Here is a 23,052-nt window from a genome sequence, read left to right on the forward strand (position 1 = left end):
AGAAGGAATGGACAGCTGCTGAGTTCATCTACTTCTCCAGCTGTTCACTTATCATCATTCTACGATCCAGGAAGAAGTTTTGACCAGTTTTCTTTGTTCATACTATGTTGGAAGAACACGTGACAAAACCGATTTGATTTAAAAGGATTTGTTGGACATTTCTGTCATGTTTGTTAAATTCATGTATCGTAAAGGCTGAGTCCCTAACGTCACATTTGTAGCAAAATGGTATGAACAAAATACTAGGATTAAAGTACTTTGGCTCATGATCATTCAGGATTGAGGGACCATTCACTCATCCATCCCCGTTCCCATCCCTCCAACCCCCCTTAGACTAGACAGGACGCCAGTCTTGAAGAGACAGCAGCTGCCTGACGTTCTGCCCTACAGGAAGGAGACAATGCTGGACGTCTGTCCTGTTTGTGACACTGGCCTCTCGCCTGCCGTCGGCCCAGTGAGGCTACACAGACAACACAGCCTTTCTCCTCCATCCAACAGGACATCCAGGCCTATAGCCTTTCAATCTGCACACTACAGAGAACAATAGCACAGCCCAGAAATACATTTGAGCTATATTACTGCCTGTAACAAAGCCTGTTGTGTTGAATATCAAAATATTTGTATCAACAAACAACCATCACCTCAGAGTACTATAGCGCAGATATATTTACTGAGACACTGTGCAGTTCTGCTGCTACCTAGTGCTACTAGTGACAATGTCAGCCAAGTGGAGCAAGAAATCTTATCTTTGTTCACCATTGGTAGCTGCCCATAGGCTACATTATTTTACAGTGGAAGCCCGAGTTAAACTCAAACTCTCATATAAATCATGCATTTCTGTCCATTTGAAAACAGTTATGATCAACATGGTCTATTCTTCACTACATGTAAAGACAAGTCAGGGTTCAACAGTTAAGGTTGGTTTAATTTCAAAACACTGAGTTCAAGCTCAATAAAACCACAGGTTTAACATGTACAATATTTTAGTAATTGCTTTAAAATAATATGAAAACAAAATGAGTAAATCAACAGGGAAATGTTATCAAAACAAAGCAATGAAAGACAAAAACTATATCGTATTCCCATAAAAGCAACAAAAATGTTCTGCTTGCTACACATTGTAATATATGCAATGAACACTAAAAATAATCAATGGTAAATTACTTTTTTTTTTTATGAAGCAAAAAAGATTTCATCACAATGACAAAGGAAATGTCAACTTCACCAGCTCATTTAGCAAACATGTTTTAATGGGATACTACAGCATTTTTGCAATCAATCCCTTTATCTACTGCCCCATAGTCCGATGCACTGGTATATTCCATTTTTTTGTCTCTGCGTGCAGTATGAAGGAAGTTTCTAACTAGCGTTAGTGCATTTGCTAGTAGATACCATACACTTCCACTCATTCAGCCATCGCTAGTTCGCATTGGCTCGCAGATCTACCTCTAACTCATACTGGATGCAGAGACGGTGGTCTATCTGACTCTGGGGAAGTAGATAAAGGTCTTAGTAGCCAAAATGCCGAAGTATCCCTTTAAAGTCTGTACATTGGTCTAGCATTACAACATTAACAAAGAGAATATGACTACTCTAAAAACAGTAAAAATGCATCGTTACTATAATAAATGGTCTTTCACACAGAGAATAAAAGAACAATTCATTTTCAGTTCAAAATGTAGGGCTCATTCTCCTCGTTTGGTTGCTCAGGCAACCGCAGTGCTGTGAACTGTACAAACAGGCCTACGTGAGACACTTAAAAAGATCCTAGTAAAGGTAAGGTGTTGTGTTTGGTTATTGGCACAGTCTGAAGAAAGGACCACACCTCTCATATCGATTACAACGCAGAACGAAGGGGCGCCAAGAGAAGCGTCGGTAGCAACAACGTACAACAATATTTCACTCTACGTTTGAAGGGGCACCATGCTTTAGGAGTCCACAGGAAAGTATGGATGTTCTTGCTGAAAAGGTCAATGAAAAGGTAAATGGTACAAGTGAACCCGTGTCACAGCATTCCTTCAATTCACCCATTTGTGAAACAACTACCGCAGTTGTATTTTTTCTCTCTCTCCAAAATCATTCTTTATGCTAAAACACATCTTTGTGACCATGAAATGCTGGTGCATTAGGACGTCCATTTTGCAGTTGTCTTGGCTGTTGTAACATGCATAACCGTATACTAGAACACATGAATTCTACACCTCTTTAGAAGAAATACATACTAATACATGTACACAGCCTCCAGACACTGGATGTAACGTGATGTTACAGTCTGTGACTATATCCATAGGGTTCAGCAGAGGTTGAACTGTGCGAGGCGGTCAGAGATCTGTTGGGAGGACAGGAGACTGGCAAGCAAACACACCGACCACTGTACGCAGACGAACACCAACACCAGCACAAGATACCTGGCTAACAGAAGAGCACTGCAAATGATCTTTTAAATGAGTCTTATAATGGTGGAGGAAAACTCCTATTTTGTTTGGTCTCTCAGCAACCTGGAAACAGTCCTCATATCTGTGTGTTGAACAAAAAAAAGCTTGTGCTTCTGTTAGTTTCAAAATGTTTCCTTTCCTGGTCTGAATAGTCTTCCGGTTTGGGAACAAAACCTTACCATAGAAGTGTGAACCTTTTATTAAGCATATCCTCAATTGACCAAACTGTTGGATGTAATGAGAATTACAGTTCTGATAACAGCGGTCTGTGGTATTGATGAGAGGACAGCGGGTCCCACCGTTCACAGCTCCTCGTCTTCAGTGAGCTTCATCCAAGAGCAGACGCTGGAATCGAAAATAAACTCGTTTTTTTCCGCAGCAAAACTCTCCAGTTCAAAATCCATGTAGCTTCAGTCATTTTCCAGGAATAGTGGCATACTATATCACTCCCCCTGGGGGAGGGGGGGGGGGGGACAACAGCCACAAACATGCAGGTCAGGACTAATGTAAGGGTTAAGAGAGCCCAGTCTTTTCCAGTCATAGACCTACTACTATAAGACATTATGAAATGAGATAACTGGTCCCACTCACAGTCTGAGACAAATGCAATAACAAGCGGATGTCTACGTGGATAATAAATCAGCAGTCTCAGCTGGTTAGACAGTAGTAATGATATATCAGTGTGATCTCATCAGACACATGGATTGAGAGAACGGATAATACCACTGATGTTAATGCCCTTTCCTCGATCCGGCGTTCTACTGGTCGTGTTGCAAGTCCTCCAGATAACAGGATTACATGAGGAACTGAGATGTTTCACTATTATGAAGAACACTCACACGGAATGCTTGAGAAACACTGGTCTTTGTCTTTCAGACATATCATGGCCATAGTATTGTTGAGGTACATCCAACCTTTGGAGGAACCGTGCCTGGATCCCAACTTGCCATGACAGAGGCCTTGTTCTGTAAAAGGGTGAGAGAGAACAGTAGTTTCTAGGCCTTTCCACAGCTCTCTGTGTAAGGCATTGCTCAACATCTCCTACAGCAATGAGAGAGAGCGAGAACAGTACGTAGCAACATATTGAACAAAATCACTATCAATAGTAATCAGTGCTAGATATTCCCATAACGGTCTCAGTCCTCACCAAAGCAATGGCGGTTTAGTTTCATTATCTCGTCAGGTGTTCTCTCCTTCACAGCACCATAACCAGTGGTTTTTGCAGTGGTTAACATGGAGACCATTTGATGGTGGATGTCTCTTTCATACAATATCAAATACAGGGAGACCCCACAAGTGGCAGACAAATAAAACCAAAAGATGTTGTTTGAGCAACATATCCTCACGTAAGACAATATCACTCCGTTCAAGATTATATTTGGTGGACTGAGCAGACAGAGGAGTGGAAAAGGAGCAGAGATCGTTCACAAAGAACTGGAGGCCAGTTGCCTCATTAGTCTGTATTGTCCCTGGGCCCTGAGGGTGGCCCAGCACTGAGGCGAGGCGGTGGTAGGGGGTAGCAGGGGAACAAGGGCCACCACTCAGTCAGTCCACTAGCAGCCCATGGAGAAGATGACAGAGATCACACAATGCTGGAAATAACCTCCCATTGGCCCTCACCCTGCACTGGCTAGCTGCTCCGCTGTGGCCCAGCTCAGACTGGCCACCTGGAAACATCATGAAAGGGCCTACGGAAAACATTGTAATGACGACAGAACTATTTACACGATGCGTCTGCCTTGCGCGTTCCTTTCTTTGCTCTGCCATCAAGCACACTTCAAATGACATATTTGGCTCAGATGTTTGAAGTTGTTGCTGGGGGAGAGGGCCAGTAAGAGCGAAGAGGAAAGGAGATGGGGACTGTAGCCTGGATGAGGATGGCGATGACATCACAGAGATGTTGAGGGGCATTGGAGAAGAGTTTCCAGAGGCTAGGTGGTTCCACACTGGTGTGTCTGTTGGTGGGTCACGCCCCCGGTGTTGTCTAGAGCTGCGCTGCTGGGTGATGTGGTGGGCGGTGTGGAGTGTGCTGTCGTGAGTGGTGTGCCGATTCGTGTTCTTGGTGCTGTGATGGGTGCTGTGGAGGTACGGGGGTGGAGGTACTGGGACCCGGTCCGCTGTTGGCCAGGTACTTGGCCCTCATGCTGGAGGTGTACTGTTGAGAGAAAGAGACATGTAGGCGTAACAAAACAGCATGGGATGACCCGTGTATTCACAGATGAAATATTTTCATCCAATAGAGAACTGCACAAAAAGTCATGAAAGGGCCTCTGGAAAACATTGTAATGAAGACAGAAGTCTTTACATGTTGCCTCTGCCGCAGGGGTGTATATTTGATATGTTCTATGTTTGAAAGTGCAGGTCTTTTCCCTGACATCAAAAAAGCATGACTAATGTAACAAGCTGAGAACAGCAGGTCACCTTAACAAATCAATAGAGAGTGTTTGGCTGTGAGGGCTGGAGAATGAACAAGCTCCACACATCACAGATGACAACACCAAAAGATAAAAAAATTCAGTGTCCATTAATGAATTATTTTTCATTTTAAATTGAGTCACTGAGCAGAGTCCATTCGCGATACAGCACTGGGGCTTTGCATTGTGGGAATGTCACCCTGGGAGTCATTTGGACAGCCTATTGTGGACACCTAGGATCAGCAATATGTTCAGAATATCTCAGATTCCCCGACCCTCAGATTTGGCTCTGAACAGTCTGTGTGTGAGATCAGAAATCTACCTACAGTATCTACCTATATACTATAGGTAGAAACTAAAGGTAGATACGAGTGGTAGATACTAGTGGTAGATACCGTAGGTAGATACTAGTGGTAGATACCGTAGGTAGATACTAGTGGTAGATACTGTAGGTAGATACTAGTGGTAGATCCTCGTGGTAGATACTGTATGTAGATACTAGTGGTAGATACTGTAGGTAGATACTAGTGGTAGATACTGTAGGTAGATACTGGTGGTAGATACTGGTGGTAGATACTATAGGTAGATACTGTAGGTAGATAGTAGAGCTAGATACTAGTGGTAGATACTGTATGTAGATACGAGTGGTAGATACTGTAGGTAGATAGGAGTGGTAGATACTAGTGGTAGATACTAGAGGCATATACTAGAGGTAGATACTAGTGGTAGATACTGTATGTATATACTAGTGGTAGATATTGTATGTATATACTAGTGGTAGATACTAGTGGTAGATACTAGTGGTAGATACTAGTGGTAGATACTATAGGTAGGTACTAGTGGTATATACTGTAGGTAGATACTAGTGGCAGATACTAGTGGTAGATACTGGTGGTATATACTAGTGGTATATACTAGTGGTAGATACTAATGGTAGATACTAGTGGTAGATACTGTAGGTAGATACTAGTGGTAGATCCTCGTGGTAGATACTGTATGTAGATACTAGTGGTAGATACTAGTGGTAGATACTGTAGGTAGATACTAGTGGTAGATACTGTAGGTAGATACAGTAGGTAGATACTGGTGGTAGATACTATAGGTAGATACTGTAGGTAGATACTGTAGGTAGATAGAGCTAGATACTAGTGGTAGATACTGTATGTATATACTAGTGGTAGATACTGTAGGTAGATACTAGAGGTAGATACTGTATGTAGATACGAGTGGTAGATACTGTAGGTAGATAGGAGTGGTAGATACTAGTGGTAGATACTAGAGGTATATACTAGAGGTAGATACTAAAGGTAGATACTAGTGGTAGATACTGTATGTATATACTAGTGGTAGATACTGTATGTATATACTAGAGGTAGATACTAGTGGTAGATACTAGTGGTAGATACTAGTGGTAGATACGAATGGTAGATAATATAGGTAGGTACTGGTGGTAGATACTATAGGTAGGTACTAGTGGTATATACTGTAGGTAGATACTAGTGGTAGATACTAGTGGTAGATACTAGTGGTAGATACTAGTGGTAGATACTAATGGTAGATACTAATGGTAGATACTGTATGTAGATACGAGTGGTAGATACTGTAGGTAGATAGGAGTGGTAGATACTAGTGGTAGATACTAGAGGTATATACTAGCGGTAGATACTAAAGGTAGATACTAGTGGTAGATACTGTATGTGTATACTAGTGGTAGATACTGTATGTATATACTAGAGGTAGATACTAGTGGTAGATACTAGTGGTAGATACTAGTGGTAGATACTGTAGGTAGATACTAGTGGTAGATACTGTAGGTAGATACATTTAAACTGTAAAAATTCCATGTCTTAGGTTAGTTAGGATCACCACTTTATTTTAAGAATGTGAAATGTCAGAATTATTTTATTTTATTTTATTTTTTACCTTTATTTAACTAGGCAAGTCAGTGAAGAACACATTCTTATTTTCAATGACGGCCAAGTGGGTTAACTGCCTGTTCAGGGGCAGAACGACAGATTTGTACCTTGTCAGCTCGGGGGTTTGAACTCGCAACCTTCTGGTTACTAGTCCAACGCTCTAACCACTAGGCTACCCTGCCGCCCCGGGAGAGAGAATGATTGATTTCAGCATGTATTTCTTTCATCACATTCCCAGGGGGTCAGAAGTTTACATGCACTCAATTAGTATTTGGTAGCATTGCCTTTAAATTGTTTAACATGGGTCAAACATTTCGGGTAGCATTCCACAAGCTTCCCACAATAAGTTGGGTGAATTTTGGCCCATTCCTCCTGACAGAGTTGGTGTAACTGAGTCAGGTTTGTAGGCCTCCTTGCTCGCACATGCTTTTTCAGTTCTGCCCACAAATGTTCTATAGGATTGAGGTCAGAGCTTTGTGATGGCCACTCCAATACCTGGACTTTGTTGTCCTTAAGCCATTTTGCCACAAATTTGGAAGTATGCTTGTTGTCATTGTCCATTTGGAAGACCCATTTGCAACCAAGCTTTAACTTCCTGACTGATGGCTTGAGATGTTGCTTCAATATATCCACGTAATTTTCCTTCCTCAATATGCCATATTTTTTGTGAAGTGTACCAGTCCCTCCTGTAGCAAAGCACCCCCCAAACATGCTGCCGACACCCCTGTGCTTCACGGTTGGGATGGTGTTCTTTGGCTTGTAGGTCTCCCCCTTCTTCCTCCAAACATAACGATGGTCATTATGGCCAAACAGTTCTATTTTTGTTTCATCAGACCAGAGGACATTTCTCCAAAAAGTACAATCTTTGTCCCCATGTGCAGTTGCAAACCATAATCTGGCTTTTTTATGGCCGTTTTGGAGCAGTGGCTTCTTCCTTGTTGAGCGGTCTTTCAGGTTATGTCGATATTGGACTCGTTTTTCTGTGGATATAGATACTTTTGTACGTGTTTCCTCCAGCATCTTCACAAGGTCCTTTGCTGTTGTTCTGGGATTGATTTGCACTTTTCGCACCAAAGTACGTTCATCTCTAGGAGACAGAACGCATCTCATTCCTGATATGACGGCTGTGTGTTACCATGGTGATTATACTTGCATACTATTGTTTATACAGATGAACGTGGTACCTTCAGGTGTTTGGAAATTGCTCCCAATGATGAACCAGACTTGGAGGTCTACAATTTTTCCTGAAGTCTTGGCTGATTTATTTAGATTTTCCCATGATGTCAAGGAAAGAGGCACCGAGTTTGAAGGTAGGCCTTGAAATACATCGACAGGTACACCTCAAATGACGTCAACTAGACTATCAGAAGCTTCTAGCTTCTATCCCCTCCCACAGTCAACTTAGTGTATGTACACTTCTGACCCACTGGAATTATGATACAGTGAATTATAAGTGAAATAATCAGTCTGTAAACAATTGTTGGAAAAATTACTTGTGTCATGCACAAAGTAGATGTCCTAACCGACTTGCCAAAACAATAGTTTGTTAACAAGACATTTTTGTAGTGGTTGAAAAACGAGTTTGAATGATTCTAACCTAAGTGTATATAAACTTCCGACTTCAACTGTACCTATCTACCGCACCTACCTACCCACCCATCTATCCAGTGTATATATAGTATGTTTCTACATGGGAAAGTAAGGGCTTATCATACTGTACTTAGAGATAATAAACCATACTGGAATTGGGTTGGGTTGTCACATCTGTGTACATTACAATGTATTTATTGCAAAGGAAGGAGCAGACACAAAACCAGGTGCACTTGCAGTACATACTCTGTGAAAGGATGTGACAGGTTTACAGAACAAACACGACTTATTCCACTTGCCTATAACTCCTATATAATATACATGCCATTCAGCTTTTATCCAAAGCGACTTGCAGTCATGCGTGCACCTATGATCATTAGCGTTGCCAGCGCCATGCTCGGCCAACTGGATATAACCAGACGTTATATCCTGCACACGGTTGTACTGAAAAGTGGCCTTGCCAGATAATCATGACTTTCAATGGGAGTCTCTTAGACTTAGAGGTAAAGTGAGGTGGAGATCATCCCACTCCACTCTCAGTAGCCATTCTACCCTTTATAGTGTTCATCTATGAGCTCTGAAGGCCAGGAGAGAGACGGACACATAGGTGGAACAACCTGACAATAGCAGAAAGATGTTCTGGCTCACAGAAGAACTCAAGACATCCAAAATGAACCAGTACAAGTCCTGGACCAGGGGAATCTCCTGGCAACAAACTGGATAAAGTTGTTCTCTTCTATAGTAATTAACTCGTTCCTTTTTCAAAACCGTCAATCCCTAAAAAAGTCCACTCAGAGGCCATTCAGTGTCCACTCCTTACCAGACCCTCCCTGGTTCCGGTGGAAAGGGGAATGCAACAGTCTGAAGGGCTCGGCAGACTGCAACGCAGTTACGAGAATGTCCTTTTCTGTCGGACGTAGGCTTAAATGTTCCTGAAAGAAAGGACATGGTGGGCCTGGAGGCAGGACAAGAACGTGACGTGTACCACCTAAAAACAGCTGCAGTGCTGGGGGATGGGAAGGCATGCTGCCCAAGGCAACAGTCAGGGGACACGCGTTAGGTGAGGGGTCACACTAGCAAGACACAGGAGGGGCAGTGGGGTGGCAGGTAACTCTGGATAGGGCGTGGGTGGTTGGGGGGGGGGGGGGTAGACTTGGTTTGGGGGGAACACAGGCCAGTAAGTGAAGGTGGGTGGGTGGGAGGGGTGGGCATTGTCTGTACCTGTTAGCATAGCGGAGGAGGTTACCAAAACGATCTCTCACTCGCCGAGGGCTTTAACTGCCAGCTGTTGCGGCTGTAACTGTCCATGTCGGCAGTCAAATACAACTGTGTGGGTTTGCAGGAAAGAAAACAACAGCGACAAGACAGTATAGAGAAGATGCACAGCGCAGAGTCTAGGCCCAAGCAGACACACTGACACCAAGGAGGGGCTCAGCCTCCAGGACAGGAGGGCGACCGGCCAGGGAGGACCAGGGACCACTGACAGAGGGATTCAGGTTGACTTACAACACACAACCTGTGGAGACTGGTAGCTAGGATCGTCATGTTGACTCTAGCTCTTACTGTGAGCCAAACTTGAATATGTCAAAATAAGAGGCAAAAACAAAACACTGACTACACCGAGACATCAGTTCCAAAACCAGGCCCTGTTGGCAGACTGTATACTTTAAAACAAGATCTCGTCGGAAAGATCTTTCATTATCATCGTGTCCTACACAATGGCTGCCAAATGACCCAGTCAGTGGAGGTGTTCTGTCCATCAGTGTATAACGTAGACATTGGGACACTTACCGAGGGAGGAGGCGACTCTCTCTCTATCAGTGGGGTGTTCTCACACCGCGGGTTCTGGAAGGCATTGGCATTCTGGGTCCTGTGTAACAGAACAAACACACACTCCCAAGGTTAAACACAGGCGGGGATGGAACTACAGCTGCAGGACCTGCGCGCACGCGCACACACACAGAGAAACAGGTGCACAAACACGTACATGACTTACTGACCCTCAAAATATACTTTCCATGCCACAGAAGCACATACCCACATATACAAATAGTTCATGATACCATTTAAACCCCTACAGGCACCACAGACACAGAACCCCACAGAACATCCATGGCTGTACTGTACTGTACAATCCACCAAAACCAGAGTACCACCAAATCCCCTCCCCCAGGCCCACATCCTAAATCCTAAGAGGTCCATTCATAAGGCTGTTGGGTTTCAAAGAACCACAGCTGGAGAGCAACAGCTGCATCACTCATGGCCGCCAGAATGTGACCCTCTACGGGGGGAGCAGAGCGCCGCTCCTCTCTTTCTCAGCAGTGCCCTAAACGTGGAGGCTAGTACAGCCCTGGGTCACATGGCATTTCACATTCCTCAACCCTCACCACCACAGCCTGCTTTGAACCTTTCAACACTGAGAAAGTGGAGGGGAAGTGCACCCACCGCTGCCCAGCGATTCTCTTTGAGACGAGTGTTCCACGGGACTGGTGTTACTGTACTCACATGTACTCTGTGACGGGGGCGTTGCTGACTGTGTGTGCTGCAGCAGGGATGCTGGTCTCGCTGCCGTAGCTGCTGCCACAGCTGTACAGGCTGGGCATGTGGACGCGGTACAGGTTGTCGTGGTTCTGCAGTCTGCCTCCGTGGGACACGGACTCCTCCTCGCTGTCCGCCTCGTTCCTATAGAGACACAGAGAGAGAGAGACACTGCTGAGTCACACATCCACTAGGACACATACTACCAGGGTTGGCGTCAATTCCATTTCAATTCAGGAATAAAACAGAAATTCCAATCTGACTTCCACATTTTCTCATAGAAAAGGAAAAGGCAACAGAAAGCATGTCATATCCTAAGGATGCAGCACCCCCTGCTTGGACCAATTGAGATATTACATGTGACTAACACATTTCAGTTAATTACTATAGCTCATGCCTTGGGCAAATCAGTGTCATTTTGTAAATGTCAGATCTCTATGGAAAGACGCATCATTCACCCAAATTGTCAAACTCGGGCTATTGCATGTGACGAACGTACAAACAGACAAGGACACATCCACAGTCCCATTCTCAATTTCATCGTGGGGGACAAAAATTGGAATGACAGTTTATTTCCAAAATGAAATGGAATTGACTACAACCCTGCAGAGTGACAAATGGCCACAAGGTGGAGCCCCTCTCCCACTGACGGGGAGAGCAGCAGCAGCACAAAAACAGGCACATTCACAGTCACGTTTTGCATTCATCCACGGCCACGTTTCTAGTCAATTTCTTCACTGCCCAAGGGGAGACGAAAGTGTGTTCTCTTTGAGAAAGGGAAATGAGCAAATCCCCACTGAGCTTAAGGAATAAAACCACGCTCCACTAAGATAAACATGTATTCAGTTTCCACACGAATATTACAGATTGATCTGCTACAATACGGATTTGGTTCACTTTGCTATTTCTGTTCAAACAGGAGCTGTGATCGTGACTAGCGCAAGGGCACCACTGAAAGCCCACATTGTCACATTTCCAATAAACAAAGACATTTCCCCCTGTAGCACAACGGTCAAGGTATAAAACATGGACCACAAAAGAAGAAAAAAAACAGCCCTTGTGGCGCTGCAGTGAATAGCGCTGATGATGATGATGACATGGTGGTGCTTGTCTCCCTCTAGTGTTCAACACACCACCCACAGCGTTCTCCTCCACACAGCTAATTAATGACATCATCCCATTCAGGGCAGCACGCATTCACCCATACAGAACATTACAAAGACAGAGTATGTAGTGGGGAGGGGGGGTATAACTTATTTCCAACATGACCGTGTTCATATATAAAACATACCAATGGAATGGCTTATGGCATTAAAAGCAGTAAAGCTTAATGTTGGGTTATTATGAACTACATGCGTCATTAAAACAATGAGTTATTACTCAAACAACTATGTCATTTAGAAGATGCATTCCTACGCAAAACCCTTTGCTGTATAACAGGAACAGCGAGCTGAGATCAAACTGCAGCACATAACATATTCGCCAGTATCCTCAGAACTCTGCTAATTACATAGTGGAGTTAAACTGGAGGCGTGGCCTGGGACAGCTAACTCTCATCTCTCTTACAAGGCATTATGATTCATCCTATCCATCTGCTGCTGATAGGGGAACCCAGCGGAGGGAAATCAGATGGATTTCATAAAGTACAACGTCAACCTCCAAAATTACACCACTCCATGCAATGGTTGCAATAGATTTAGGCAAAGCTTTGCACGATTAGGGAGAGGGGGATAACAGGAAGTGATATTTTTGGGGAAGCAGCTGGGCCCTCCTGGCCAGGTCTGATGGAACACGCTGCCAGTGTTCTACACACTAGCAACGGAAGACTTAAAGCAGCTAACACATTTAGTCAGGGGTTTAGAAACTCTTCAGAAAAAAAACCCCAATAAAATTCTATAATAGTATTGTCTCTGTCTACAGGCAAATCATTATCATTTGAGTCATTTCTGTGTAATGTAAAAATGGGACTCAAGAGGCTACAGTCCGTGGTTCAGGCAAAAGCTCTATTTACTAATGTATGAGTTCTATTGGAAGCAATTCTAAACAGTTTCTCTAACCCTGAAATACTTAAAACATAGTTTATTTTCTGAACCATTTTCCTCATAGACATGGAACACTAACATAGAAACAGAAATAGCATCGAGGTCCAATTGGACGGACTGTATGTGGTACTGGAGGATAGTGATGTGTACGGGAGAAGGGTTCTGACCTCTTGTTGTTCCAGGTGTGAGGTAGGCTGCAGACGATGGAGCTGAACATGAGAGCCGTGACGAAGGAGAAGAGCACCAGGTAGATCAGGCCCTCCAGTCCATCATAACACAAGCCTGTTATAGCCTGGACATAGTCCTGGAACACAACACAGCAACACAGTTAATAACACAAGCCTGTTAAAGCCTGGACATAGCCCTGGAACACAACACAACCCTGTTATAGCCTGGACATAGTCCTGGAACACAACACAAGCCTGTTATAGCCTGGACATAGTCCTGAAACACAACACAAGCCTGTTATAGCCTGGATATAGTCCTGGAACACAACACAGCAACACAGTTAATAACACAACCCTGTTAAAGCCTGGACATAGTGCTGGAACACAGCAACAGACAAGTAATTTATAATGGTACCTGACATTATTTATGATCACAGTATGCACAGGGTGGTACAGTGCATCAGTCTCTTCCATTATGTGACGGTGCATGACGTTAGATCATTAGTAGATGTCATACAAACAGACATGTTGAAGTCGGAAGTTTACATACACCTTAATCAAATACATTTAAACTCAGTTTTTCACAATTCCTGACATTTAATCCTAGTAAATATTCCCTGTTTTAGGTCAGTTGGGATCACCACTTTATTTTAAGAATGTGAAATGTCAGAATAATAGTAGAGAGAATGATTTATTTCAGCTTGTATTTATTTCATCACATTCCCAGTGGGTCAGAAGTGTACATACCCTCAATTAGTATTTGGTAGCATTGCCTTTAAATAGTTTAACATGGGTCAAATGTTTCGGGTAGCCTTCCACAAGCTTCCCACAATAAGTTGGGTGAATTTTGGCCCATTCCTCCTGACAGAGTTGGTGTAACTGAGTCAGGTTTGTAGGCCTCCTTGCTCGCACACGCTTTTTCAGTTCTGCCCACAAATTTTCGATAGGTGTGGGGTCAGGGCTTTGTGATGGCCACTCCAATACCTTGACTTTTGTTGTCCTTAAGCCATTTTGACACAACTCTGGAAGTATGCTTGTTGTCATTGTCCATTTGGAAGACCCATTTGTGACCAAGCTTTAACTTCCTGACATGTCTTGAGATGTTGCTTCAATATATCCACTTTATTTTCCTTCCTCATGACACCTTGTCAGGAAATGTGAAAAAATGAGTTGAAATGTATTTGGCTAAGGTGTATATAAACTTCCGACTTCAACTGTACGTACAGATTAATGAAAACATTCTTGGCAAATTTTTCTCGTCCGTCTTGGGCCGGTCCAAGAAGAACCTCTAGCGGCACAATACGAATGCGAATATATCCACATTTTCCTTCCTCATGACGCCTTGTCAGGAATTGTGAGTCAGAAAAAATGAGTTGAAATGTACATACATACATACATACATACATACACAGTAGGCCTGTATGACAGGACAGTGATGCAATTGTGAAATGTGTGCAAATGTGAAGTTTTGCAATGCCTGGATACAATACCACTAAAATGGTCACAGATCTGTCTGCACATAGTACACTCCACTGTCTAGTAGGGCGTTACTTAGGTGCCAATACGATATGTATTGCGATTCTCACAATTCTATTATGTACTGCGGTTCGATACTGTGACTTTCTTGCGAGTCGATCATTCAAAAATATTGCTGCTGCAGAGGGACAAGACAGAGCCATGAGAAAATGAATTGATCAAGTCACTTAAAAAAGCTGAAAACAAAATGGGCTCTCTATTTAAAGAGAAGATGGAGAACAAGCTATACTGGAGTTTTGGTGCAGGTACAGCCAACTAGCGCAAAAATAATATTGCGATATTGTGAAAACTATGAGCTATACCTTCAAAAAATAATAACCTGTTATGTAACTGCATGGAACTTTCCTCCCATCACTGCTGTCTGGTTGCCATGTCATACACATGTATCTATGACAACTAGTGCACAGGCTAGAGGTTCACATCACGTCATAGAAACACAACTAACCTACCAAACAGATGCTACATTTTGCCTGTCCGCTACACAGGGTTACTGTACACAGCGCCCTATCTGACACACATTCTGGGGGAGGGAGGTTAGACATGACTATTTAATGATACATCGCGTGGAGGAGTGAAAGCAGGCCAAGACGGTGCTGCTTCAGAGCCAAGCAAAGTACAGTCATTATCGAGAGGAAGTAGCGTGACAACATGCGCAATACCCGGGAGTGCTATTCAACATGACCAAAGCAGAGTAAGTTGGGAATAATATTGTCCAGCTTTTAATGAAAACATTTCATGACGACCGCTTCTGCTTCCTACATTTGCACTGAGAGACGTCTTGGCTGTTCCCTCTAGGTACAGCATGTTTACATGTGATGTAGAGGCAGGCGCATTACCCCATCCTCCACGCTCAGCACAATGTTCAGAAAGAAATATACGATGCAGAACAAACATCCCTCTCTGTAGAAGAACAAGCCACGTCAGCTCTATTCACGTCATGACATTTCTATCTGCTACTGAAAGTGGCCCTGGTTTAGGCCGAATGTAAGCTCCTGGGCTACTGCTTGATTGGCTCAGGTTCTCCTGCCCTCCGCTGTGAGGGCTGTGAGTGGTGGGGATGAGAGTTGGAGTGACATTAGGAACAGTGAGACCCAGGCAGGGCACCAGCCACATAGGGGTTAACAGGGGGGGACGTGAAGAGCTGTCAGGGAGGGCTGCTACTACAGATCAGAGAGATATGCAGCTCAGCCCAGGGCGGCGGATGCACTGCAGGCAGAGAGGAGCAGGTCTGAATACAGGGTTGAACCAAGAGCAGTGGAGCAGAGTTGAGCTGAGCGGAGCACAGACGCACGTGCACAGGAGTGTGAACCGTGAACGTGGTCCTCTCCATCACACAGGCAGAGGGAAAGCCAACTGCGGGTCACACAACGACTCACTGGACCGTTTAGACACAGCTTGCAAACACATCTGCCAACATCATCGGACCGGACATGTACGGTCCATTCGGTGTAATGTACCGTACATACTAACAACCACATCCCAGAGGGATACGTACACATGTAGACCGTGACCACGCAACACAGAGACCATACAACATCCCCTGTGGAGTAAGGATGTTAGCCATGGTCCCCCTGGTGTCCCAGGCAGGAAGGCAGCTCACCATGTGCAGGCTTCGGCAGTCCACCAGGGCAGTGAGCTGATGCAGGCCGATCTCTGTGGTGTTCAGCACCCCCTGGATCTGTTCTAGATTCCCCTGCAAGACACACACAAGCAAACAAACGCTTTAAAACAGGGCCAGGTCGACATTTAACACAGCAAATTAGGCCAGACCACTGTCTCAGTGAGCGTGTGTGCGAGTGTATGAGAGAGATACTGGCAGTACCTAATTTTGGTGTCCTACTTAAACTAGTAAAGAAGGTTGGTATGACGTTAACAAAAGTAGAGAGTCGGCGAAACTTTGAGGAAACTCCCAAACCAGAACAGAGTCAGCAACCCTGACGCCTTGTGCAGACAGACTCCATGTTTTTAATGGTGCGCACCACATTCCATTGAAATGAGGGTACTTCCTCCGAAACCTCAAACTTAGGCTATACCGCCGTCTGTCTGCACGAGGTGTAATAACAAACCACGTCCGGATTCTCCTATGGTCTGTAACGGCCGGCAGAGAACAGCGTCTGTCCAGAGCTCTATTTTAAATGACTAAATGGGACACGAGGGCTGATGAGTGTTGATGGAGTTCTCCATCTCTGGTAGCCCAACAGTACGTGAAATGTTCCCATGAACTCAGCATTTTCTCTCTTCACTCTGCCACTGAAGTTGGCCTGCCTGCCTGCCTCAATTTTCCAACACGTCCCAAATGTCAGGCCTCATTTGTTGCTCTGTGCACACAGCGGAAAGATCAGCGCTGGACAATACAACACAGGGCTGTACACAGAGGACGGCAGTGAAAGTAACATGAGTAGAACGCAAAGGTGAAGTGCCAGCAGACCTTTTGTGGCCAGGTGCACTCGTCTCCTCCCTCTCTCTGCCTCTTGGTCCACTGGTTCCATTCAGTGGACTGTTCAACCCTTAGAACTGCTACAATGGTACAGCCGGTGTATTCAGACCAGGGGGAAAAGGCTGGGTGTGTTTGTGTGGCGTGACTGAGCCAGCAGGTTATACAGTAGTATCAGTACTCTGGCAGGTGGCGTTCACAGCAGGAAGTAAAGTGATGGATGTCAGGACGCTCACCTTAGTTTGGGGGTACTCTCTGGTGGCCGAGCGGAGCAGCTCAGACACGTCGTCTTGCATCTCCACTAAGGCTTTGTGGCTCCCGGACAACTTCTACAACACAAGAGGGGAAACACAACCGCCTGTATCAGACATGGCACTGAGTACTGAGCTACTTGTTCAATGTCTTCGGTAAGAAAAACTCCTGACCCTAACACAGAAAATTTTAAAAACAACCCTGCTAGCAAACTCTAGTCCTTTCTGATAGTCAAATATGTCCCTTTACACTCAACCCAATGTTGGCACATTCAACCCTGGTACCCGTCAGATATATTACATTCATTACGTATCAACCCTTTTTCTTGACAGCCTGTGATAGCTAGGCTGGGCTTGTGCTGCACTGAGAAGAGGAAAGAAATACTACAGTCCATTAAAAGCAGGTCACGGATAGGGTCTTATGGGCAGGGTCTTCAAATCACGTTAATATTTGGACACTGGCAATGGCCTTAGTGGCCGTTTCGCAGTTGTACATTTAAACCTCCAGGAAAAGCTGACATTTGGCCTAAAAGATGAAAGGCACAGGGAGTGGATTCTCTCTCTCTCCCAGCAAGACTGCTCCTCTCTAGTTGGACTGGTACAGTGAGTGTATGTCATAATATGCTTTTTGTGACCAAAAAAACCCAGTCTTGCAGCCTTGACCAGTATTCTTTGGACAAAAAGCTTTTCTGGGAGATATGTTTATTCACTAAGATCTACGTTTTGCGACACTTTAATTAGCCAATAAAAAGCTACAAAGTCTAAGTGGAAAGACAATATTTTCCCTCTGAAGTAGCGGTTGTTGACTAGTCTTACTCCTCTTAAGACTGTATTTTCAGCCAGAACAGGTTCTAATGACGTCATTTCCACCAACTTCGCCCGCTGGGTCCGAGGTGTTGGTGTGAAATGCTAATCTGGGACGGAAGTCCACAGAGGAACCTATAAAGGCTACGCATGATCACCATCTCCCTTCCTTTCGTCCAATGGGATCGCCTCATTTACACGCAGAGGTCATTCGGAGGTCATAGATGAGAGAGAAGATATGTGCATACATTATACAAATGTACGTACGTGGGGAGACGCATCAGCTAGATGAGTCACCTCACGGTTCAGCCTCATTAGATCGGATAAATTATAACCTGCATCAAAGGTACAGGCTAGCCTGAGTCACGCATATACTGTATACTGAAAAAGATATGAATACTAAACATGTTAGAAAACCAACACATCCCTGGTGTCTGTGAGGCCTATATCAAAGTGCTTCGCTAAAATATGATGGCCAGTAAAAAGTCTGTTTGAAGTAGCCTACCTGTTGGAATGGGTTGGTTTGGCCCACACTGCATGTCATGTAGTACTGCAAAATGTCTGTGGAAAAACACACACAACAGGCCTGGATCAGATGATGTGAGCAGTACCGCAGACAACCTCAGTCTAGTTAGTTCTTGTAGTACGGTGACAGTCACTGCTACAAGGTGAATTGCATGAACACAATCTCACAGAGGCCATTATGTTTTCTCTCCAACCATTTCCCCTGTGAAAGCAGGTCCTTTAGAAGCTGCAGTATGTGGGAGCTGTCATTCACCACCATGGTGACTTACTGGATGGTATTTCTATTCCCTGACCTTGACATCCCATAGCCTTTATATGCCACTGCCTGAAGCAGTGCCCAGCCTACTGAATGTCAGCTGGTGAACCCCATAACCTACAGTGATGTGGTATCATCTCAGGTCAGCTTCCCCAGAGACAGAGAGAGACGGACAGAGATTGGGTTATTTTTTGGGGTTGCTTTTCTGAAGGAGGGTGAATAATGATCTTTGGCAGGGCCTGCAGAGTAATCAATGGATGCTGATTAGCTGGTGGCTTGTTTCGGAGAGGAGACCGGGGGCTCGTGAGGAGACCGGCGGCTCGTGAGGAGACCGGCGGCTTGTGAGGAGAGGAGACCGGCGGCTCGTGAGGAGAGGAGACCGGCGGCTCGTGAGGAGAGGAGATTGGGGTTGCGTCTCTAATGGCACCCTACCCTTCACCCTGGTCAATAGTAGTAGAGCACTATATAGGGAATAGGGTGCCATTTGGGACAGAACCTGGGTCGATGGGGACAGTTCAGAGCTCCGTAAACAATGCTAATGGGTTAGCTAGCAGCACGCTCAGGCACACTGTACCAGTATGATTAACAGTATCCTGCTTTAGGGAACTCAATCTGGGACGGTGTGAGAAGGAGACATGTATTCTCACACACACACTCATGCAGTTTAATAAATAATGATATTTGGGAGTGTGTGACTCAAACACAGCACGGCAGAGGTTTGAATCAGAGTGGCTCTCCTTCTGGTCCCCAGTATTAATCACAGAGAATAGCACCAGCACCACCAACATAACACATGGCATCCTATTTCTGATGCCACACTGGCCTGTGACGTTCACTGATTACCACACAGTCAAGTGGGCACACACAGAGTGGTAGAGAGAAGAACAAGTCTGCTCTGGTTATGGATGCGCCAGCTATCTGCCATAGCTCCTCTAAACTCATAAACAGTGTAATTATGGCACTGACGAAGGAAATGAACTGCTCGTTCAATGATATCCTTGGATGGCCAGATACAACAGGCTGAATAGAAGACCTCTCATTTACGGCTTGTAATAGTGTTTAAAGCAGCCCGTCAGAGATGACAGACTCATAACTGTACTCTTATCAGAGTGAAGTATAACCTGTAGGGTTCATTTACGCGTGCAGTAATAAAATCAATGGCTTGTCAAGGACGGACACTTTCGTTACCTTTACCAATAAAGGTAACGAAAAGGGGGACCTTTTCAAAGGCTGCCGTTTGTGAATTGAGAACAACAACCTTAGGGCCGGAAGGCAAGGTCATTCTTAGGGGTCACAAACATGTACTGGGCACCATGTTGAAGAGAGAGAGAGAGACAATTTAAAATCTCGCAATGCCATATAAATGTTCAGCTCCCTCCTCTAGTATTCCTATTGAGAGTAGACAGAGAGTCATTCACAATGACAGGGAAGAGAGCTCTATTCTCTCCAGCAATGACTTGACAATGGAGTGGTGATTTAGAAAGAGGATGACACTAACTGGACACTAGTGTCGGGGGGGAAAACATTGTTAATCGATACAGTTACATATCAAGGGTATTTTTGACCATGTATCGTTTTGACAATATGGCAATTATTATTTTTGCGCTAGTTGGCTGTACCAGTACCAAAACGACAGTTTTTTCCTTATATGAAAAATGTAGCCAATTTGTTTTCAGCACATTTTATTTCCATGACTGATAAAAACTTGTTTTCTCATGGCTCCCTTGTGAGAATCGCAAGGCACCTAAGTATCGTGCTTATATTGTCCCTGGCAATTCCCAGCCCTACTGGTGACTGTGTTAAATTACGCAGTACTTATCCACAGATACCGTCGACTGCAGTAGAAACACACACACAGCCTGCCGGCCTTCCTTCCTCTCGCACCATAACATGTCTCTCCTCACCCCCCTCCTCCACTGGTCTTACCTCCTTCACACACACACTACTTCACACACCCGTGGCTCCATCTCTCTCTCCTCATCATGGGACCAGATTGGCCAATTACACCACGGGCCATATTAGACACTTAAAACGCAGCGCAGCCCATCACCCCTGGCTTGTCTGCCCGGCCACAGATGCTCTGGGGGTAATTTATTGAGTCCTATTACATGTTTGAGGAGGTAGCTCATGCACCCCAGCCCTGGTCCATAAATCTGAAGCAATACATTTCACCACTGGCCAGAGAATAGAAACAGGTTTATCTCTCTCCCCAGGGTGGGATGGGGGATTGATTGAGCATCACAGTGATTGGGCTTGTCTGGCACATATTAAAGCGCTTTTGGCATTTGTGTCGTTGCTCTGTCATTATTTCCGCATCATATCCCAGTGTGTATGCTACTGAAGGGAATGAATCCAATCATTTGTCAGAGCTATCAAAAACATCCAGATGACAGTACCCCACAACAAAATAAACACTTATATTTTTATCACAGACAGACAGTGTTAAGAGCCAGACTTGTTATTAGTTTTATGCATTTCCCCCTACAACGATTTTCTACAACTGATGTAGTGTTCTGTCAAGTTGAAGAGAGAACGCAATTCATAGTCAGCAGACGGTTCTCCTCCAAAACAAACAGGATATGAAAGCTTGTGACCGAGAAATTTAACAAACACTTGCCTCTCAGCGTTCTTGCACAAACAACTTAAAAAGTAGCGTAAGATGTGAATCTCAGAGAGCAGTGTCTGTATTTCACTTTATGATCGATCTCACAATAAACGTGACAAATCTAAGACACTGGCGATTCCTCTTAATGAATCTATACCTTTATTAAGCACTCCATACTGTTCGGTCATTTGGGTGACGAACATGTCAGGAGCAACGCAGAAGTCACTGGAGGTCTGCAGAGAGGGAGTAAAACACAGTCACACGGTGGGAAAAACCAAACAACAGGACATTTCCCAACAACACAGTAGTTAGAATAATGAGAATGCTTAGTTTGTAGGATAATATCAGGGGATAATAAAGATCACATGCACAATCGTGTCCCGGAAGGAAGACGAGGCAGGGGGTCATCTCTGATTCATATGCAGGGGAGGGAATTATCCATTTGAAATGGTGTGGGAGGGGGATTTGCATAAAGACAGATCCCACTGGGTCCTAAATATTTGATAAAGGCATGCCGCGCACAATGAACGGCACACTGTACCAGCTATAAATTGTAGTAGCTAGTCTGCCTCGCAATTGTCCCTAGATAAACTTGGCAAGTGTTAACAAACCTAACTCCATGAATCATACTGATAAAAGTAGCTCATGCCAAACATTCTTTTTTGTTCAGTGTCAGCTGGCCCACTGCAGTGATTCAGGTAAAAGGTTGTACAGGTTCTAACTCCCACACTACTGGGACTGAGCTCTGGGTTCCAAGCCTCAACATAGAGATATAGAGCCATGTTCCCATGGAGACACTCACGGCAGACACAGCCAACTCCAGACCCAGGGAGGCCCAGCTGATAACCAGAGCCAGGATGCCCAGAAGACACACTCTGGGGAAGGAGACAGAGAGAGGGAGGACAAAGGTTAGAACAGGACTGCTACCCAGAAGACATACCAGCCCGCACAGAGGCGCACGAGATTGAACTTCACTCAACTTTACGACAGAATCACCCCGTTAGTTTACACTTGCAACGTTTCCCACTACTGTGGGAATTGTGATCGAATCAACATAATATGTCCTTTTCAATGCAACATACCAGGAAAAAAAGTGAGATTTTGTTATAGGCAGAGTGCATCGGAGGAGGATTCTATATTGCATTGACAGGCACCAGCGACCTCAAGTTGATGCACTTTTGATTCACATTTTAGGGATTTCTTTCGTTTTTATTTATCATCATTGTCTACAAGACATCTGTCTGATTGGCACCTGTCTGTGTGGACTAATCCATTGTGGAAGCAGTGGGGATGGCACAGTCCATCACTAAGACGTGCTACTGATATTGTATATGGTTATATTACCTAAGAACAATGGTGCAACACTAATAAAAATATTACTTTACAACAAATGCGCTTTCTCCCGCGTCGGATAGTGGTCGCTGTCCGTGGTTCTGAAATATCAGTACGCTGTTGAATTGGTGCTTTTCCTAAACCTTGTTGCTATGTGCATAATAGCAATGTTAGCCAGCATATGTGGGAGGCAGCAGCAGAGTTTGG

At 44.5% G+C, this 23,052-nt stretch overlaps 1 protein-coding gene across 2 annotated transcripts in view; it reads right to left on the bottom strand.

The window, feature by feature from the left end:
* Positions 1-904: 904 nt before the first annotated feature.
* Positions 905-23,052, bottom strand: part of LOC109893361 (protein tweety homolog 3-like) — a 60,232-nt gene continuing 38,084 nt past the window's right edge. The window contains exons 6-14 of one of the 2 annotated variants that reach the window (XM_020486559.2): positions 22,316-22,388; positions 21,671-21,746; positions 18,633-18,688; positions 17,309-17,401; positions 16,239-16,331; positions 13,103-13,239; positions 10,861-11,037; positions 10,147-10,225; positions 905-4,590 (exon numbers count right to left, since the gene is read on the bottom strand). In XM_020486559.2, coding sequence (XP_020342148.1) covers positions 4,420-4,590; positions 10,147-10,225; positions 10,861-11,037; positions 13,103-13,239; positions 16,239-16,331; positions 17,309-17,401; positions 18,633-18,688; positions 21,671-21,746; positions 22,316-22,388 — 955 coding nt within the window. In that variant the 3' untranslated portion in view covers positions 905-4,419. Of the gene's footprint in view, positions 4,591-9,573; positions 9,682-10,146; positions 10,226-10,860; positions 11,038-13,102; positions 13,240-16,238; positions 16,332-17,308; positions 17,402-18,632; positions 18,689-21,670; positions 21,747-22,315; positions 22,389-23,052 lie in introns of those variants that run through there. The other variant, XM_031834077.1, reaches the window with a different exon arrangement.

The sequence above is a fragment of the Oncorhynchus kisutch genome, linkage group LG10, assembly GCF_002021735.2.
Source record: "Oncorhynchus kisutch isolate 150728-3 linkage group LG10, Okis_V2, whole genome shotgun sequence".
In the NCBI taxonomy this organism is placed as follows: Eukaryota; Metazoa; Chordata; class Actinopteri; order Salmoniformes; family Salmonidae; genus Oncorhynchus; species Oncorhynchus kisutch.